Below are 15,519 nucleotides of genomic sequence, written 5' to 3'. Positions count from 1 at the left end.
TCTCTAAGGCTACCCAGCTGCCCACCTCTCTATATCCCAACAAGACATAGCCTGAACTCTGCCCTGGGCAGTTCAGGATCACTCTGGCCTATGCCTGCTATAGAGAGTGCAAGACTCATGGCTTGAGAAACCTTGGGGCTTACTCTAGCACAACCCAACCATCACCTTCATGGGGATGCTGATCTGGACCCAGACTCACAGCCCTGCTGACGTTACTGTTCCTAGCTAGAGAGACACGCTGCAACCCCCTCCAGCCTACAGCCTGTGGCATGCTCTGACTGCCCGCACCCAGACCGCCAGAAGCCACCTTTATATATGTAGAAAAATATGGGTCTCCAAACAATGGGCTTTTCAGAGCAGTAGCTATTTTTAGAGCTCTGCTTACTGAACTAACACTCAGCATTTCCACAACTTGTCAGCTGCTGCCCAGAGTCAGGCAGGCGGCAGGAGGAGCAGAGGTCAGGAGCTGGGGGCTTCTTGAGCCATTTGGGGGCTATTAGGGTATGCAGAGACAGATGTCAGTTTGGGGCTGCCCCAAGCTAATGGGAGGCATGGCTAGCAGCCTGTCCATGTGCCCCGCCCAGCACAGCATGGCACCTGCCCTCCTGACAATTGTTCTTTTATTCAGTATGTTCTAGGTTGGAGTTGTACACCCAGGATTGAATACTAGCTTTTTCTGAGTCTCCATTTCCCTTCCTCACGTGTGGCTACTCTACCCTTCTGTGACAACACAGAGGAGTTGGTGGGAGTGTCTGGGAGCCCAGAGGGCAGTCTGAGCAGGAACAGTTTCCTCAGTGTCCTGGGCAGCTGACCTCACACAAGCTTGTTCATCAGTTCATCGACACGGGGAAGGAAGAAAGGGCTCCATGTCTCTTGACCCAGACCCTGCAGCCAAGCCCTCACAGTGTCCTGTCAACAACATGTTCCTTCCTGCTTCCAAGCCAGCCCTCTCTCCCACTGAAGGCAGGAGTGGATGCATGGAGTGGGGGGCAGAATAGACTGCCCCCTGGCTCTGTTAGAGTGGCTTGCTCCCAAAGAACTCCAAGGATCAACCTAGGCTTTGAGCCAGCCTTAGACATTGAAACCAACCAGCCTTATCCATCTACAATCTCAGAGGCTCCCATCAAAAGGAACACAAGGGTCCTAGCTATGCACAAACAGTCCTTAGCCCAGAGCCTGGCACCCATGTGAACAGTATAGGTGTCTCAGGAACCTAGCCCTGAGCACGTCCTCAGCAGCATGCAGGAGTGAGGGAAGGAAAGGGAACAGACACCTACAATTACCACTGAATGGATCTCCTTAGCCCTCTCCTTATGGAGACATCAGCTTAGAGGGCAGAGGTATCCATTTGCTCACAAACTGACTCCAATACCCAAGCAGGAACGGGCACAACAGATGAAATTGGTGAATGATGCTGACAGTGAAGGACTTGAGTAAGCAGGACAAGCTCTTCTGACCCAGAGCCCAGTGAACAGGCAGGGCCAAAGCCACAATGAGGTCAAAAAAGATAAGGACACGGTCTGGTGTATTCCCCCATCCCCCACCTCTCATGAGTGGGAGGCCTGCAGGTCACACACAGACTAGGAAGCTACATTGTGGAAATGCCAGACTCCACATATATAAAACCCATTGCATCATAGCATATAGTTCCTGAGCCTCAAGTCTCCAAGTATGGACGACAATGCAGACACACCTCTAGGACATGCTGGGCTCAGCTTCAAGGCAACTGAATCTGCCCTGGACCACTTCTAACAAACCTAGGATGCCTCTAGGAGCCATGTCCTAGCAGGCCAGACAAGCGCAGTAGAAGCAGAGTTCCTGACACAGGCTGGCAACACACACCCTCACTTGGGAAGAGAGCCAGCTGGCAAAGGGGACAGGAGACTCTGCAATCAAGCCCAGCCAGGCCTCAGTCTGGCAAGGTGTCATTCTTATAGTCACCACTATCATTCTGCAGAAGCCCCACCATGCCTGAGGATGCTATCCCACATCCCAGGAGCAGAGTACCAAACAGGGCACAGGCCTAAACTCAGAGGAAAGCTTACACTAATGGCGCCTGTGGTCAAACCTAGAGTGGGCAGCCTTTCCAGAGATTCCAGACCAAGGCTAGGGTAGGGCCCATCTACCTGGCTGGAGGCTGGGCAGTCTCTGCTCATAGGAAGCCTCTGAGGGCACAGGGGTCTCCATAAATTATTCCAACACAGACTGGCAGCATGCTATGTGGTTCCCACAATGTTTTGCCCTAAAAATAGGAATAACCCAGGCATGATGCTACATGCCTGTATCTCAGCACTTGGGAGTCTGAAGCAGGAGGATCACAAGTTTGAGGCCAGCCTGAGCTACAACAGTGAGCTCTTAAAACAAACAAACAATGGATGAGCCAGGGAATAAACAAAGAAAAATAAAGAGTAAGTCGGCACCACTTTAACATCTAGCGACTGGATACAAAACTTCTGACTTCTGAGAAGAGTCAACAGCTAAGAACCCTGCCACCCTGGGCCTATGACCCAGGAGTGGGAGCCGCAGCCAGCTCTAGATTGTTTGTACTATACTTTGCCATGTCCCCCAGTGATCTCATGGCCTGCCCACACCTAGCCTTCTAATCTTTTCACACTCCCTTCCTGTCTGTGGAGATCTGTGTAAGGCTGAAATTCAAGGCCCACTTGTCATTCCCAAGGAGCCCCATTGAGAAGACAGAGTCCCCAGGGCAGGGCTCAAAAACATCAGAGCCTTGCAGGGACGGTGAGACGCTGGCTGAGGCCTTGCGCTCTGTGGGTTCTCGAAGCGTGAATTTTATCAGACCACAAGGGCCACCTCACTACACGGATCACAGCCTACCACCTCATGGTAGGTCACGACAGCCACCAAGCCTCTGTACTAGGCAGTCTTGTGTCTGAGACTCACTTACGAAGTCATCAGATGGCAGCATTTATTTCAAACTGACAGGGTGGCCTGCCCTGCCCACTGAGAAAGTCAGCCCACGTTTGGGATGACATCTCAAGGCTCCAGAGGTACCCAGAGCTGAGCAGGGGAAGTGCTACATGACCTGAGCCAAGTGACCACACCTCTTGGGGCTCACATTGGCTAGTGCCCTTGACCACTGACCACTGAGAACATGAGGTCAAGCAAAGACAAGCCCTGCCAACAACAGCTCCCACAGCGGCTGTCCTGCCTTGTGCCACTGACTAGAGAAGGGTTCCACCCCAGGGTTCTGTTCCACTTGTCCAGCACAGAAAGGGGACAGGAAGAATGCTCCCATGCTACCACCCAGCTGGGCCCTTGATGGCTCTGGAGCCAGACCCATCTTGGAGATTTGGGACGGTTCTTCACTCAAAATCCCTATTCCCTGTTGGGTCCAGGAGCAAAGTTCCCCACAGTTGCCACCATGTTCTTTTTGAGCCTCCCCCTTCCTCCTCTCCTTTTGCTTTCATGGTCCACTCCCTGCAGCTCGCCCTCAGCTGGGCGGCTCTTGTTGGTTTTGAATGCACAAAGATGACCAGAAGCTTCCGACCCCAGAGCTTGCTTGGAAAGATTTTTCAGAATACACATACACACACAGAGCCAAAAATCTTCCCGGCTGAGCCAAATTAAATACAGAGTCCTCTAGTTATTTCCATACGTGCAAAATGGACTTAAATAAAGCAGCTCTCTGTGGCAGGCTCCAGCAGACAGGGCCAGCCTGGGCCCCAGGGACTCCCCGGGAGGGCTGAGAAGGGGGAGGCACAGGCTGGGGGGCCAGCCCTGGAGACTATGAGCTGTGCCAGGAAGAAAGAGGCCTGTGTAACAGGCAGCTTCTCGGCTCATCCTGCGACCAGGGGTGCAGCTCCCAGAGACCTCAAGTACATGGCAGAAAGCACAGCAAACGGCTTCTGCCCCTCCTGACACTTGGGCAGCCCACCAAGGGATCACGTATCACAGCTGAAGGCCCAGAATTGCCACCCACTGATCACCCAGCACTTACAATCAGGAACACCTGGATACTGCAATTGACAAACTTCTGGAGATGCACCAGATTGTCTTCCTTCCCATTTTGTGGAGGAAAAAAAAATCAAGGCACAGAGAGGTGAAAACTTAACCAATGCCATAGGTCTCAGAGAAGAAAGGGGGGGGCTATGCCAACTGGGGTGTGAACCACACCCCAAGACTGGTCTGCTCCTTTCCTGTGTCACCTAGGTCCCTCTGGGGCCAGCCCACTACTCACTCAGGGCACAGCAGCCAGCAGGATCTTACTGTTTTCAGTTTCCTGAGATCTTCATCTGCCCCATAAGCCCAGAAAGACAGAGAGCACCACCCAACTCCCCAAATCACTGGCACATAAGGCCCTCTCCCAGTGACCGCATACCCTCAGGAAGGGATTGTGGCCATAGGCCAGGGACTGGGCCTCTTTGGGCCTGCACTTCTTAGCTATAAGGTGGGAATACCAGGCAGGAGTAGTGGCACATGCCTTTAATCCCAGCACTTGGGAGGCAGTTAGTAGGGGGTGGATTTTTGTGAATTCGAAGACAGCCTGGTCTACACAGTGAGTTCCAGGACAGTCAGAGCTATGTAGTAAGATCCTGTCTCCAAAACAAGGTAAGAATACCAACTGACCATACAGGGCCTTGCAGTGACACACCCACAATCTTCAACTGGGGCCTGCAGGAGGTGCTTCTGGGAGACTTATCCCTGGATTGCGCCCTGGCAACAGGTGAGAGATGATGAACTTGCGCCAGGAGGAGGCTCAGGGAGGGGAGTACCCTGTGGAATCAGCAGTATCCACACTTAGGGTGGGGATGAGAGTCTGACCTAAGTATGCTTCTTGCACCGAGACAGCCAGAGGCAATTTGGGCTTTTTCTGACCAAACCTGGTGGAGTCCTGCCTCCCCCCCCCCCCACCATGTGCCAAGAACTGTGGTAGAAGCCAGGGTCAGTCGTTAAATAATGACAGCAACTAACATCTAGAACACCTACTCTGTGTCAGTCTCATTACTGGGGACCTACTATGTGCTAGGCTCCAAACATAGCACTGAAGGCTGGCCAGCTTCTAAGAGTGCCGGCCAAAGTGGTGTCAAGGGGGCCTTAGTGGGCCAGACTCAGATAGGGAGGAGTGGAACAGAAATTGTCTCTAGGTCTTGGGCTGTAGGCAACTACCAGACCACTCAGGAGGGCTGTGGTATTAGCTGCATCAAGCTGTGGTTAAGGTAGAACCAGAAGTCCTGGAAAGAGGAAAGGGGCTGGGCAAAGGCTAGGGACCCTACCAATGAAAAGCATCATGTCAAGGAAACAACAGGCGAACCAAGAGGAGGGCGGCAAGAGCCACAGCCAGACTCAGAGCAGGCTACACCACTCAGCTGAGAACCAAAGTGAACAGACCTCATGGGAGAGGCCAAGAGCCCATTTCCTTGGCCTCACTCTCAGGAGGTCCTGGGGTGACAGAGAAACACATCTTATACACAACCGATGAGGGAGCCACAGGCATAGCCTCTTCCACACACAAGGCCTCCCAAAGGGTCAGCCATCAGTACATCACTTCAGCTGGCCCAAGCCCAGTGTTCTTGGAATGGAGACAGCATGGTCAGGGGCTGTGCAAGGCACCCACCCCAGGGAGAGTGTATCTTCAAGACCAGGATAAGGCTGTCCATGAGACAAGTCCCAGATAAAAAAATATCAGAAGAATTTGCTTCAAAATAATAGATGGCAATAAGATAAACTGCCATGGAAATCATTTTTAGTATTCTCTACTTGTGTAGGCATTTGAAATTTTAACAATAGCTGGAGATACAGGTCAGCAGTTAAGAACACTTGCTGCTCTTGCAGAGGAAATGGATTTGATTCCCAGCACCGACAGAAGTTTACAAAACTAGTTCCAAGAAACCCAATGCCCTCTTCTGGCCCACTGGGGTACCCCCTACACACATAGTACACATACATATATGCAGGTAGACATTAATACACATAAAAAAATAAAACTTTTTTAAAAAGAAAAAAATTTCAATAGTAGAGGCTTAATGACTAATACTTGCTATTTACATCAAGGTTTACTGCCCGCTGGGGCCATTTTGTCTCAAAACAGAACAAACTCCAAGTGCACACACTTAAGCCCTGACTGTACTGTCAGGACCATAGGGGCCCTGAGTTGGCTGGTGCAGCTGCAAAGCCTGCTTCCTCCAGGACTCACACGTTGGACCCACTGGGAAATCACACTATGACCAAGTGTGATGGCTGGGTCCAAGCATGTCAGCAGGAACCACAGAATGGCTAGCAGGCACTGAACTCCCACTGCCTGCCTGGCGCTCATTCACTATCTCTCCTGTCACAGTGTGCAGAGAACTGACCCTATACGGTCTTGAAACCCATCGGACAATCTTGAGAAAGAACAGATAGATAACTTCCCGTGGCTGGCAAATGAGTCCAAAGAGGCATGACCACTGGACACCCAAGGCTCCTCCCTCCTCTCCAAAATGGCAGTGCACCCCAGCACCCATTCCATGAGGTACTTAGGAGCCCCACACTGTCAACGAAGGGTTGAGTAGGCCCAGAAGGCTCCAGAAGGGTCTTTCCACAGCTGCTACCTCCACCCTTCTGACCATCTTCACCCAGAGTTCTAACCCTGTGTGCTGCATCCCCCACAGTGCCAGGGCAGGGCCAGAGGTGCTCTCACCAACCAAAAAGCCTTGTCTGCACACAGCAAAGCTCAGCACTTCCATCCACCCTCAGTTTCCTTGCCTGTAAAATGGAATGATGGCAGTGATTCCACAGCGTTCATGGGCAGTTCCAATGAGTGGTGAGAAACTCAAAGGCCCTGGGTGCAGCTTCTGCTCTTATTCCGTTGCCTGGCCACATCCCAGCCTCAAGCCTGAGCTAACATCAGACCCATGAAAAGTAGCTGGGGCTTTGCCTAAACCCAGCACCCGCTTTCTTTCCTGTTGTCATGGACCAGGCACCTGTTGTGTGCGATACCCATGTTGCCTCTCTCTGCACAGCCCCCACTGACAGATAAGGCAGCAGAAGCTCAGAGCTGTGACCACTTGCCTCAGCAACACATCTAGAAAGGGGCAGATCTGGCACTCTGGCCAGGTTCCTCCAATTCTCATTGCCATCCTCCAGCCACTGACATTGCTTCGGATCTGGGGGTAGGAGTGGTGTGGATAATGAGATCCCCCCCCCCCCGCCAGGACTGAAGCCAAGCCCTGAGCCTTGGGCCTCAGGTGCCAGAAGCAGCACAGACAGAACCAGAACCACCAGCATGGCCCAAAGCTCCACCCAACATAGGCCACTGAGCCCAAGACCTTATAGCCCTATTCCATCTGCCTCTACACTGGGCACTCTCAAGAATACAAGGCCCAGTATCCTTGGCTTTAGGATTCTACCTCATAGAACATGAAAACCAAGCCTCCCTCTTCACCCTAGCTGAATGGCAAACCACCTTGCTGGGCCCTCTTTCCGATCTGTGGGCAAAGCAATTCCCTTCATCTCTTCTTAGCAGCTGTTCTGACAGTACCAAGCACACGAGTCTGTGAACCTTCAGAATCTCCTCCTGCTCTGCCCTATTCCTGCTCTGCCTTATCAAATGCATGAAACTTCTTGGTCCCCTCACTGTTATGTCTGCCTCCCTCTTTCTTTTAAATCTAGTTTTCTCTGTGGCCAGAAAGTAAACTGCTCCTGTCCAGAAAGACATTTCCCCTGAATATTCAACATGGTCTCATTCCTGTGTTGGGGAGCCACACCAATGGTTTCCGTGCAGCTCTACAGAATGCCATGTGAATCAATCATCTACACTTCATAAAAGGGGAAACTAAGGTACAGAAAGGGTATGAGACATGATTAGATCACAAAGACAGTGGGGAACAGAGTTGAGGCTGCAGGTAGGGGCATAGGTGGTCCAGTAACAAGTCTGCTCCCAGCATATGGACTGAAGAGCATCCTCATTTACAGGTGACCACAAGGGTCTTCACCAAGGTGTAGATAGGAAGCCAGAAAGAGGGAAATCAACAGCCAGTGAGTTGCCAGGCCTTTTTAGGTGGTCTCCTCTTGAGGGAGGGGTAACCCTTTAAAGCTTACTAATAAACACGCACGAAACAATAAAGCCCACCAGAATGATGGCAACCACAGCCACTGTCTAGCAAGTGCTTAGTGGAACGACAAGTTCTGTTCCAAAGGCTCTCCCTGCATCTGAGTGCCAAACCACCCAGTCTTCAGTCAGATGAGAAACAAAACTACCAGACTTTTAACTTGTAAAGTGGGTCTCTGAGAGAATTATTCAGGTTGCTGACAGACTGCAACACAGCCTGGGCAGCAGGCAATTGGGGGGAATCCTTTCTGTTTGTGTGCATGAGAGGCTGTTTCCAGCTGGGGCCTCTTTCAAATCTTCCAGTTTATTAACCATCCTCCTCCCCTCCTGGGGATTAAGTTCACCACCCACAGCCATCTGTCCTTTCATGTCAGAAGCCATGGGTTTCCTCACCGTGTAGAAGCCTACCATATTTGGACTGGTTCCTCAGTGGATCAGGGGACAGTTTTTGTCCCCAAACCCCCAGACCGTGCATAGCTGGAGCTGAGCTACACACAGGATGAAAGTAGATAAAAGCATTAAATAAATAAATAAATAAATAAATAAATAAATAAATAAATAAATAAATAAAGTGCTGCCCGCAAAGCCCCTGTAGGGTCCAGAGAAGTGGTTCTTGTGGTCTGTGGGGAAAGAGAAGACGTCAGGAAAGCCTGGCACATTGTCACAGACCAGGGTACAGGCTGGGGCACTTGGGAAAATTTGGGGAATCCAGACACCAGGGAATACCAGATCTATTTACACTTGTGACATTTTGCCAGACATGAATTAATCCCAGAGGAAACAGATTCTGGCTGTGGTACACACAGGCCCTGAAGCCAGGCAGACAGGGTGCAAATCTCAGCTCAGCCTTCCCTGGCTGGGGACTCTACACCTCTTCCCCACATCTGAAATGAAGCACAGAAAGAAGCCTGTATTCCTAAATGAAGAAACACATACATACACACTACTGCTGTGCACAGCCATGTGGCTATTACTGAGCTGACCTTTGAACAGAAAGGAAAAGCAAATGCAGTGAGTCGCTTGGCTTTGCAAGCACAGAGGAAGTCTCATGAAAACTCCAGAGTGCCTTCATTTCAAACTCAACTGCCACTGTGGTGAGAGACCTTGCACCAAGGGAATAAAATGTGAATGATGCCATTTCCCTGATGAGCAGAGAAGCTGTGGCCATGCACAAATGACACAGGCAACAAACTCTAAGCAAGTGGCCTCAGAGAGTATCCCCAGTCTACAACCTAGAATAAGAAGAGAAGATGGTGGGGACCATTTTAATCCAACAGTCCTGCCACAGAAGGGAAAAACTGGTCAGTGACAGTAGCAACTGCTGACTGGGCTCTGGGCAGAGTTGCTCACTTTGCCCCCACACCCACTCACAGTTACAGTCTGGGTATAACATGGGTGAGATAATCAAGGCTCAGAGAGGGGAGGCACCATACCCAATACTGCTCAGCTGGAAGGGCCAAAGTCAAGACTCTGACATACAGAGTAACCTTGGTTCTTCTATCAGCTCAAGGCCTGGCCAAGGCCAGTAGATGTCAGAGGAATGAAAGAACACAGGCAAGCCCGGGGCCGAGTACCCCTTAGGTCAACCTCCTCTAGGGCAGGAGAGGCATGCCATACCTGTTCACACTTGCATTCCTGGATGCAGTGGTCAATCTAATCATGGGCCAGGTGCTGGGCTAGGTATGGGCACATGCCATGGGCCATCACTCAGTAAGGGTACTGCCACGGAAGCCAGAGTTGGGACAGGTCCAGCTGGCACTATGCCATATTTTCCCCATAATTGCCATCAATTTTCTCTCTGCAGCAGCTCCCGCAGTAGATCAGCCAGATCCTCTAAGGCCACAGCAATTAATTCTTCAAGAGCCGTAATGGCCTTTAAAGTCATTAGAATCTGCTTTTGAGGACTCAGGGTAAATCACACTCAACAGCCTTGAGCCTCCTCTCCCCAGACAAACACACCTCCACAGGGAACCTCTCCTAGGCTTCCAGTCATGGCCCTGTCCCAGCCCACTAGAGCTTGCTGTGGCCTTGCCTCTGTGCTAACTGGGCGGATAGTTCACACGTCATCATCATTCAAAGGAAATTTACAAAAGAGGAAGGAAGAAAACACAGCGGGTCACTGGCAGCTGGGAAGTGTACAGTGCTGACTTGGACAAACCGGACAGCAGACTGGAGGCTTCAGGGCTGGCCAGCCATGGAAGGCCACCCATACCCACAAAGGCCCTGCAGGCACTACTTTCATACCCTATCATTAAAGGAGAAACTGAGGCCCAGAAGGCTATGGTAGCTTGCATAAAGTCACAGTGTAAGCTGTGATTTGAAAGAACTATCTACCTGAGCCATCTTCCTGCTGTCCTGAGCTGCTCTGGACTCTTGATACTCTAGCAACCCAGGATTCCATGTCTGCAGAATGTAGCCATAGAAATGCACCTGTACATGTACCTCTCTCTCCTCTCTCTCTCTCTCTCTCTCTCTCTCTCTCTCTCTCTCTCTCTCTCTCACACACACACACACACACACACACACACACACACACAGAGCACTTGTCCAATCCCTTCTAAAAACACCCATCTGCCCAGTCATCAGGCTATTCAACCATGCAGCTGTCAGTCCTGTCCATGTTTTAAGCCAAAGCTGTGTAAATATTAGCACAACTAGTTCATAGTCCGACTTCCTTGAATGAAAGCCTCAAGTCCTGGTAGGGGCCTCCGGAGGCTTACCCTCTATCGTAACATCTGGGCCTGAGCCCCTGGAACTATTGTGGTCCAGGTATGGCCACTGGCTCTCTGCCTTTGCTTGTGCTCCTTTAGAAAATAAAGGTAAACAATCCTGTGCTGCTGTGATGTGGGAAACAGTGAAGCATCAGGTGGCCCATGCTATTCAAGAAGCCTGTGAATGCAGGACAGTGTGCCAGCCTGAGAGTGACATGAGGCACAGAGACTGGGGTTTTGAAGGCTCTGGAACATGCTGGCTTCTATCTGAGTTTAGATAGCAGGAGATGACTAGGTAAAAGGACTAACTATGGGTAAGACACAAGAAGGTCCCAGGAAGGCTCTGTAGCCAAAGGAGCACCTAGCTCAGCCTCCACAACACCCATGAGTCTCTCCAGCCCTCCCAGGTTTCCTTAGAAACCACGTGGGAGTGGGGGGTTTGCCCATCTGCTCTGCTGCTAATGGGCTGCACCTGAGCAGGGCTCCTTGCTCTCCAGGATACCTGGCCCCACTGTGGCTGCAGAGCAGCTGCCAACCAGCAATCCAGATCCAGAATCTAGGCAGGAACCCCTGCAGCTGGAAGACTTCCATCAGAGACAGAGTGACTTCTGCTGATGGATGTGGGACAGAAACAGCGAAAGTGGTGACACTGGGGAGATTTTGATGGAGATGAAAAGCCCTTAGACCCCTTCAGTTCTAGGGAAAAGAGGTATGGCCAGAAACTGCTGACCCATTTCCCGTGGTCACACTGCTGGATGCATGGGGACTAAAAACACAACTCTGAGCTATGTTCACTGCTGTGTTCCTGGTCCCTAGGGCAGAGGCTGGTATATATACACTAGGCACTCAATAAACCTCAGTCTTACTACTGATGAGACTGAAGGTCCAGACTCTTTGCTCTCTTGCAATATGAGGGTGTTGGTACAACAGGACAGGAATTCAATCATTGGACAGGACAGCCGAGGAAGTGTGCAGGGTGTTGACCACCTGTGGGATCTGATTGTGACCCCCTCACCCCCAATCCCAGAGGAAGCCACATTTCTAGACAGACTGTGCAGCTGCAACATGCCTGGCCTCTGCCTTCGATGCTAGAACTATGGGATCTTAGGAAACGGCCTCCCTTCCCACAGCCCCACATGAAGCTTCAGGCCAGAACCCCACTCCTGGGGTGGGACAGGGTACTGCAGAATACACTCTTTTTTTTTTTTTCATTGCAACTGCCAAGCAGGCTTTGGGAAATTTTGAAATAAAAGATTAAAGGGCTCCAGGTGGGCTTCCCCCAGAGAGGCCCAGTCCACTTGTCAACAAATCCCCTCAGCCCCACACCCCTGCTCATGGAGGGGCCTGCGGACAGCTCAGGGGCAGCTGTGCTGCCGAGCAAGAGGAAATCAATATTCCTAGCACATACACACACAGTCTCTCCTCTCTCTCTCCTCTCTCTCTCTCTCTCTCAAAACACAGGCCTAGGGTACTCAGACAGCCTCCCATAGACCCCTAAATCCAAGAGTGGCCAGATTCTCTGTACCATCAGACTCCTTCCTGGACCAGACACAAGCTTCACTCCAGCAGGTAAACAACACCCACAGTCCCAGTCAGCAGCCCCACTCACGTCTGTGCTTGGTCAAAAACAGCAGCCACACAAACTCCAGGCACCCCAGTACCCACCCAGCCAGGTGTGCAGTATCTACACACACACACACACACACACACAGAGAGAGAGAGAGAGAGAGAGAGAGAGAGAGAGAGAGAGAGAGAGAGAGAGAGAGAGAGAACATTCATGCTGGAGTCTCCCCGACACAGTGTATACATAAATGCAGACAGACCCAGGGTCTCTAACAATTAGACTTGTAGGAGAAGCCCCTGCAGTATGTGCACTGAAATCAGATACAAGGCACAGGCAGAGTTGGTTACCCTTCCTAATACAGACTACAAGCCATTTGTTGTCTTGCCTTTGATACACACACACACCAAATCTAGTTTCCCACTCTTCCCCACTGAACTCCTGTGCCCACAACCCACTTCTTTCCTTACATACCCTCTCTAACAGAGACCCGGTCCTGGCAGGCAGGCCGGGCGCTTTGCCCTGACAGTCACACCCATCCCTGCAGCCCCCCTCTGGCACACAGGATCCCCACCGCCGACGACCCCGCCCCGGTCGGGGCCCACCTCCCTCCACCAGCCTCTGCTCTAGCTCGGTAGGCCTTACCCGCTGTCAAGTTCCAGCTCCAGCAGGGACTGGGTCCTCTCTGAGTTGCAGTGCAGGCACCACATGACGGCCGCCGCAGGAGCGGCCCGGGCCGGCGCCCGGGGACCCAGGCCGAGCCGCGCGTCCGCAACTCCCACCGCGGCCGCCGGACCCCGGACCCGATCCCCAACGACCCGACCGCCCACCACTCAACCTCTCCTGTCCCTCCGGCTTGCGCCCGTGGGTTCACGCAGCCCTACGTCCTGGAGTCCAAAAGCCGGCCCTGAGCGACCCTCCTGCCGCCGCCTGCCTGGCGTAGCGCAAGTCCGGCCCGAGGAATGTGGTCGGGAGGGGGCGGGGCAACAGGGTGGGGGTGGGGCTCTTTGGGGGGCGGGGCCAGAGCCGTGAGTTCCGGGAGGAGCGCAGATTCTGCTCTTGCCAGGGCAGCAGAAGAGTCACAGGCTTGCATCACCGGGTGCGGGACTGCAAGCCCTCATCTTCCCTACGTGTAAGCGCAACAGGTAAGAACGCGCCGAAAACCTCAATCTGCGCCAATCCTGACTGGCTTCAACATACGAAACTTTGCATCCCCAAACAGAGGAGCAACAAGTCGTTCCAGGGCTCCGACGCGCCTGCCCCAGATCTGGTGGAAAGTAATTTGTTTCTCTCCAAACATAGCCACACCCTGTGCCGCCAGTGACACGCTAGAAGCAATAACGAACAGAATAGTAGGGGGCTTTACTGGTACCCAGACCAGTGGGCAGCATTGTGAAGTGTTATTTCAGGCCCCATTCACTGATAAGGAGACTGAAGCTGAGGGCCCTCCCTTGCCTCTCCTTCCCCATCTACAAGCTCTCACAGCTTGCTGATGGATCCAATTGTGTATACTTAACTCATTTATTACACACAAAGCAGGCAAGGTGCCCGGTACCAACACCGGTAGAATGCCCACATATACAAGGAGAGAGCAAGAAGATAGACACAAATCAAACACCCACCCTGAACACCCCACCAGCAAGGGGGCAGAGGGGAGTGCAGAGGCTGCAGGAGCAACTAATGTGGGAGCATCTTGTACACATCCATTGGCAGTGTTAAAAATACACAGGCTGTACAAGGTGACATGAGTCTGTGTAATCACAGAACCTAGGAGTCTGAGTCAGGAGATCCTGAGTTCAAGACCAACCTGGGCTGGTAAGACCTAGATCAAAAGGTCTTAGAGGGGGAAGAAATACTTGCATTTTGACAACTGCATACTGATAATACTCCATCTCCCAGAAAGAATTCTTGCTCATCAGTAGGAAGGCTAATTTTCAGCAAAAGGCAAAGGATGAAAATGAGCATTTCTGCCAAGCATATCTAACCAATGACCAGGGCGAACCCTGAAAGATGCCTGAAAGACAAGTGTGAAGCAGTACCACTCCTCATCCACTTTAGAAGGCTACAGAAGTTCCCATGCTCAGACACAGTGGCCATATTTGGCATCCACTTGGCTAGGGTGAGGTATGGAGGTGGCAGGAGACAGGGCGGCAATAGCTACTTGTGGGGAGGCCAGAAGAAAACTCCAAACTCTGTCCCAGTTGCCCTCTAAAAATAGGTGATACTAAATAGAATCAAGAGGGATCCCTCCGGGCCCAGCTTCAGGAACTCAGGGGAAGCAGGCTCCAGTCAAACCATCCAGATCCACCAGGAATCTCAGGCACTCCTCCCAGGTCCAGGGCACACAACCGACCAGGCTGGTCTTGGCAACAAAGTTTAGGCTGGGATTAAGATGGAGTCATCTTTCCCTGGTGAGCAAGTGGTGTGGTTGTGGGTTGAGTCTCTGCAAATCAAATGCCTCTATCTCCTGATTTTATCTTCCTGAACACGGTGCATCCGGCTCTTGCCACAGTGCTGGCAAATTCATAGCAAATGACTGTGAGTGGGAACAAGGAAAGTCCTGGCTGGAAGACATGGAGAATGCTGATTTTTCTGCAGAAATGACTACCCAGACAGAATCAGTTGTTATTCTTCCCATTCTGGCAAATTTTGTAGTCCCCAGAGTCCCAATTTCTTCAGAGTGTTAACTTATCAGACATCTCTACCCTAGCTGATTCAATATCCTGATTAAATTTACCCAGCATTAAGAAGCATGTACCCTGTCCCCAATGAGGAAACACTATAGTAACAAGTATATCTTAATATGGTGTTACTAACCCTGGAAAGGTCACAATAATGGGGGCATTTTGGATTAGCCCTTGAGGGGTAAATAGGAGCTTCTCTAAGAGATGCAGGAAGTAACGAAGTCATAAGAATGTTTAGATCCAGTTTGGGCCTGGGTTTTAGTCCTGAGCTGATTGCTTTGGCCTGTTTTAGATACCATAATCCCAACATATTACCATCCTCTTGGCTTCTGACAGTCTCCCTGCTCTCCATGGCCAGGCATGTGACAGCCCAAGCTGTCAGGGTGAAGCCCAGCTCCTCCCTACATCTGGCTGGCTGAGGCTCATGTGGCCTGGCTATAGGCCATCTCTCCAGCACTGCTCCCAATCCCTCCCTCCTGCCCGCCTTGCCAACAGTAAGCAATAGTAAGCTTC

General features: G+C 51.6%; 1 protein-coding gene across 12 annotated transcripts in view; it reads right to left on the bottom strand.

Moving 5' to 3' along the window:
• Iqsec1 (IQ motif and Sec7 domain ArfGEF 1) overlaps window positions 1-15,519 on the bottom strand; it is a 339,041-nt gene that overhangs the window by 40,869 nt on the left and 282,653 nt on the right. Inside the window, exon 1 of one of the 12 annotated variants that reach the window (XM_057764758.1) lies at window positions 12,968-13,204. The exons of 10 other annotated variants lie outside the window; for them this stretch is intronic. In XM_057764758.1, coding sequence (XP_057620741.1) covers window positions 12,968-13,032 — 65 coding nt within the window. In that variant the 5' untranslated portion in view covers window positions 13,033-13,204. Of the gene's footprint in view, window positions 1-12,967; window positions 13,205-15,519 lie in introns of those variants that run through there. One more of the 12 variants, XM_057764798.1, reaches the window with a different exon arrangement.

This window comes from Chionomys nivalis, chromosome 1, assembly GCF_950005125.1.
Source record: "Chionomys nivalis chromosome 1, mChiNiv1.1, whole genome shotgun sequence".
Taxonomy (NCBI): domain Eukaryota; kingdom Metazoa; phylum Chordata; class Mammalia; order Rodentia; family Cricetidae; genus Chionomys; species Chionomys nivalis.
Note: the sequence above shows the minus strand (reverse complement) of the source record. Positions and strands in the feature narration are given on the sequence as shown.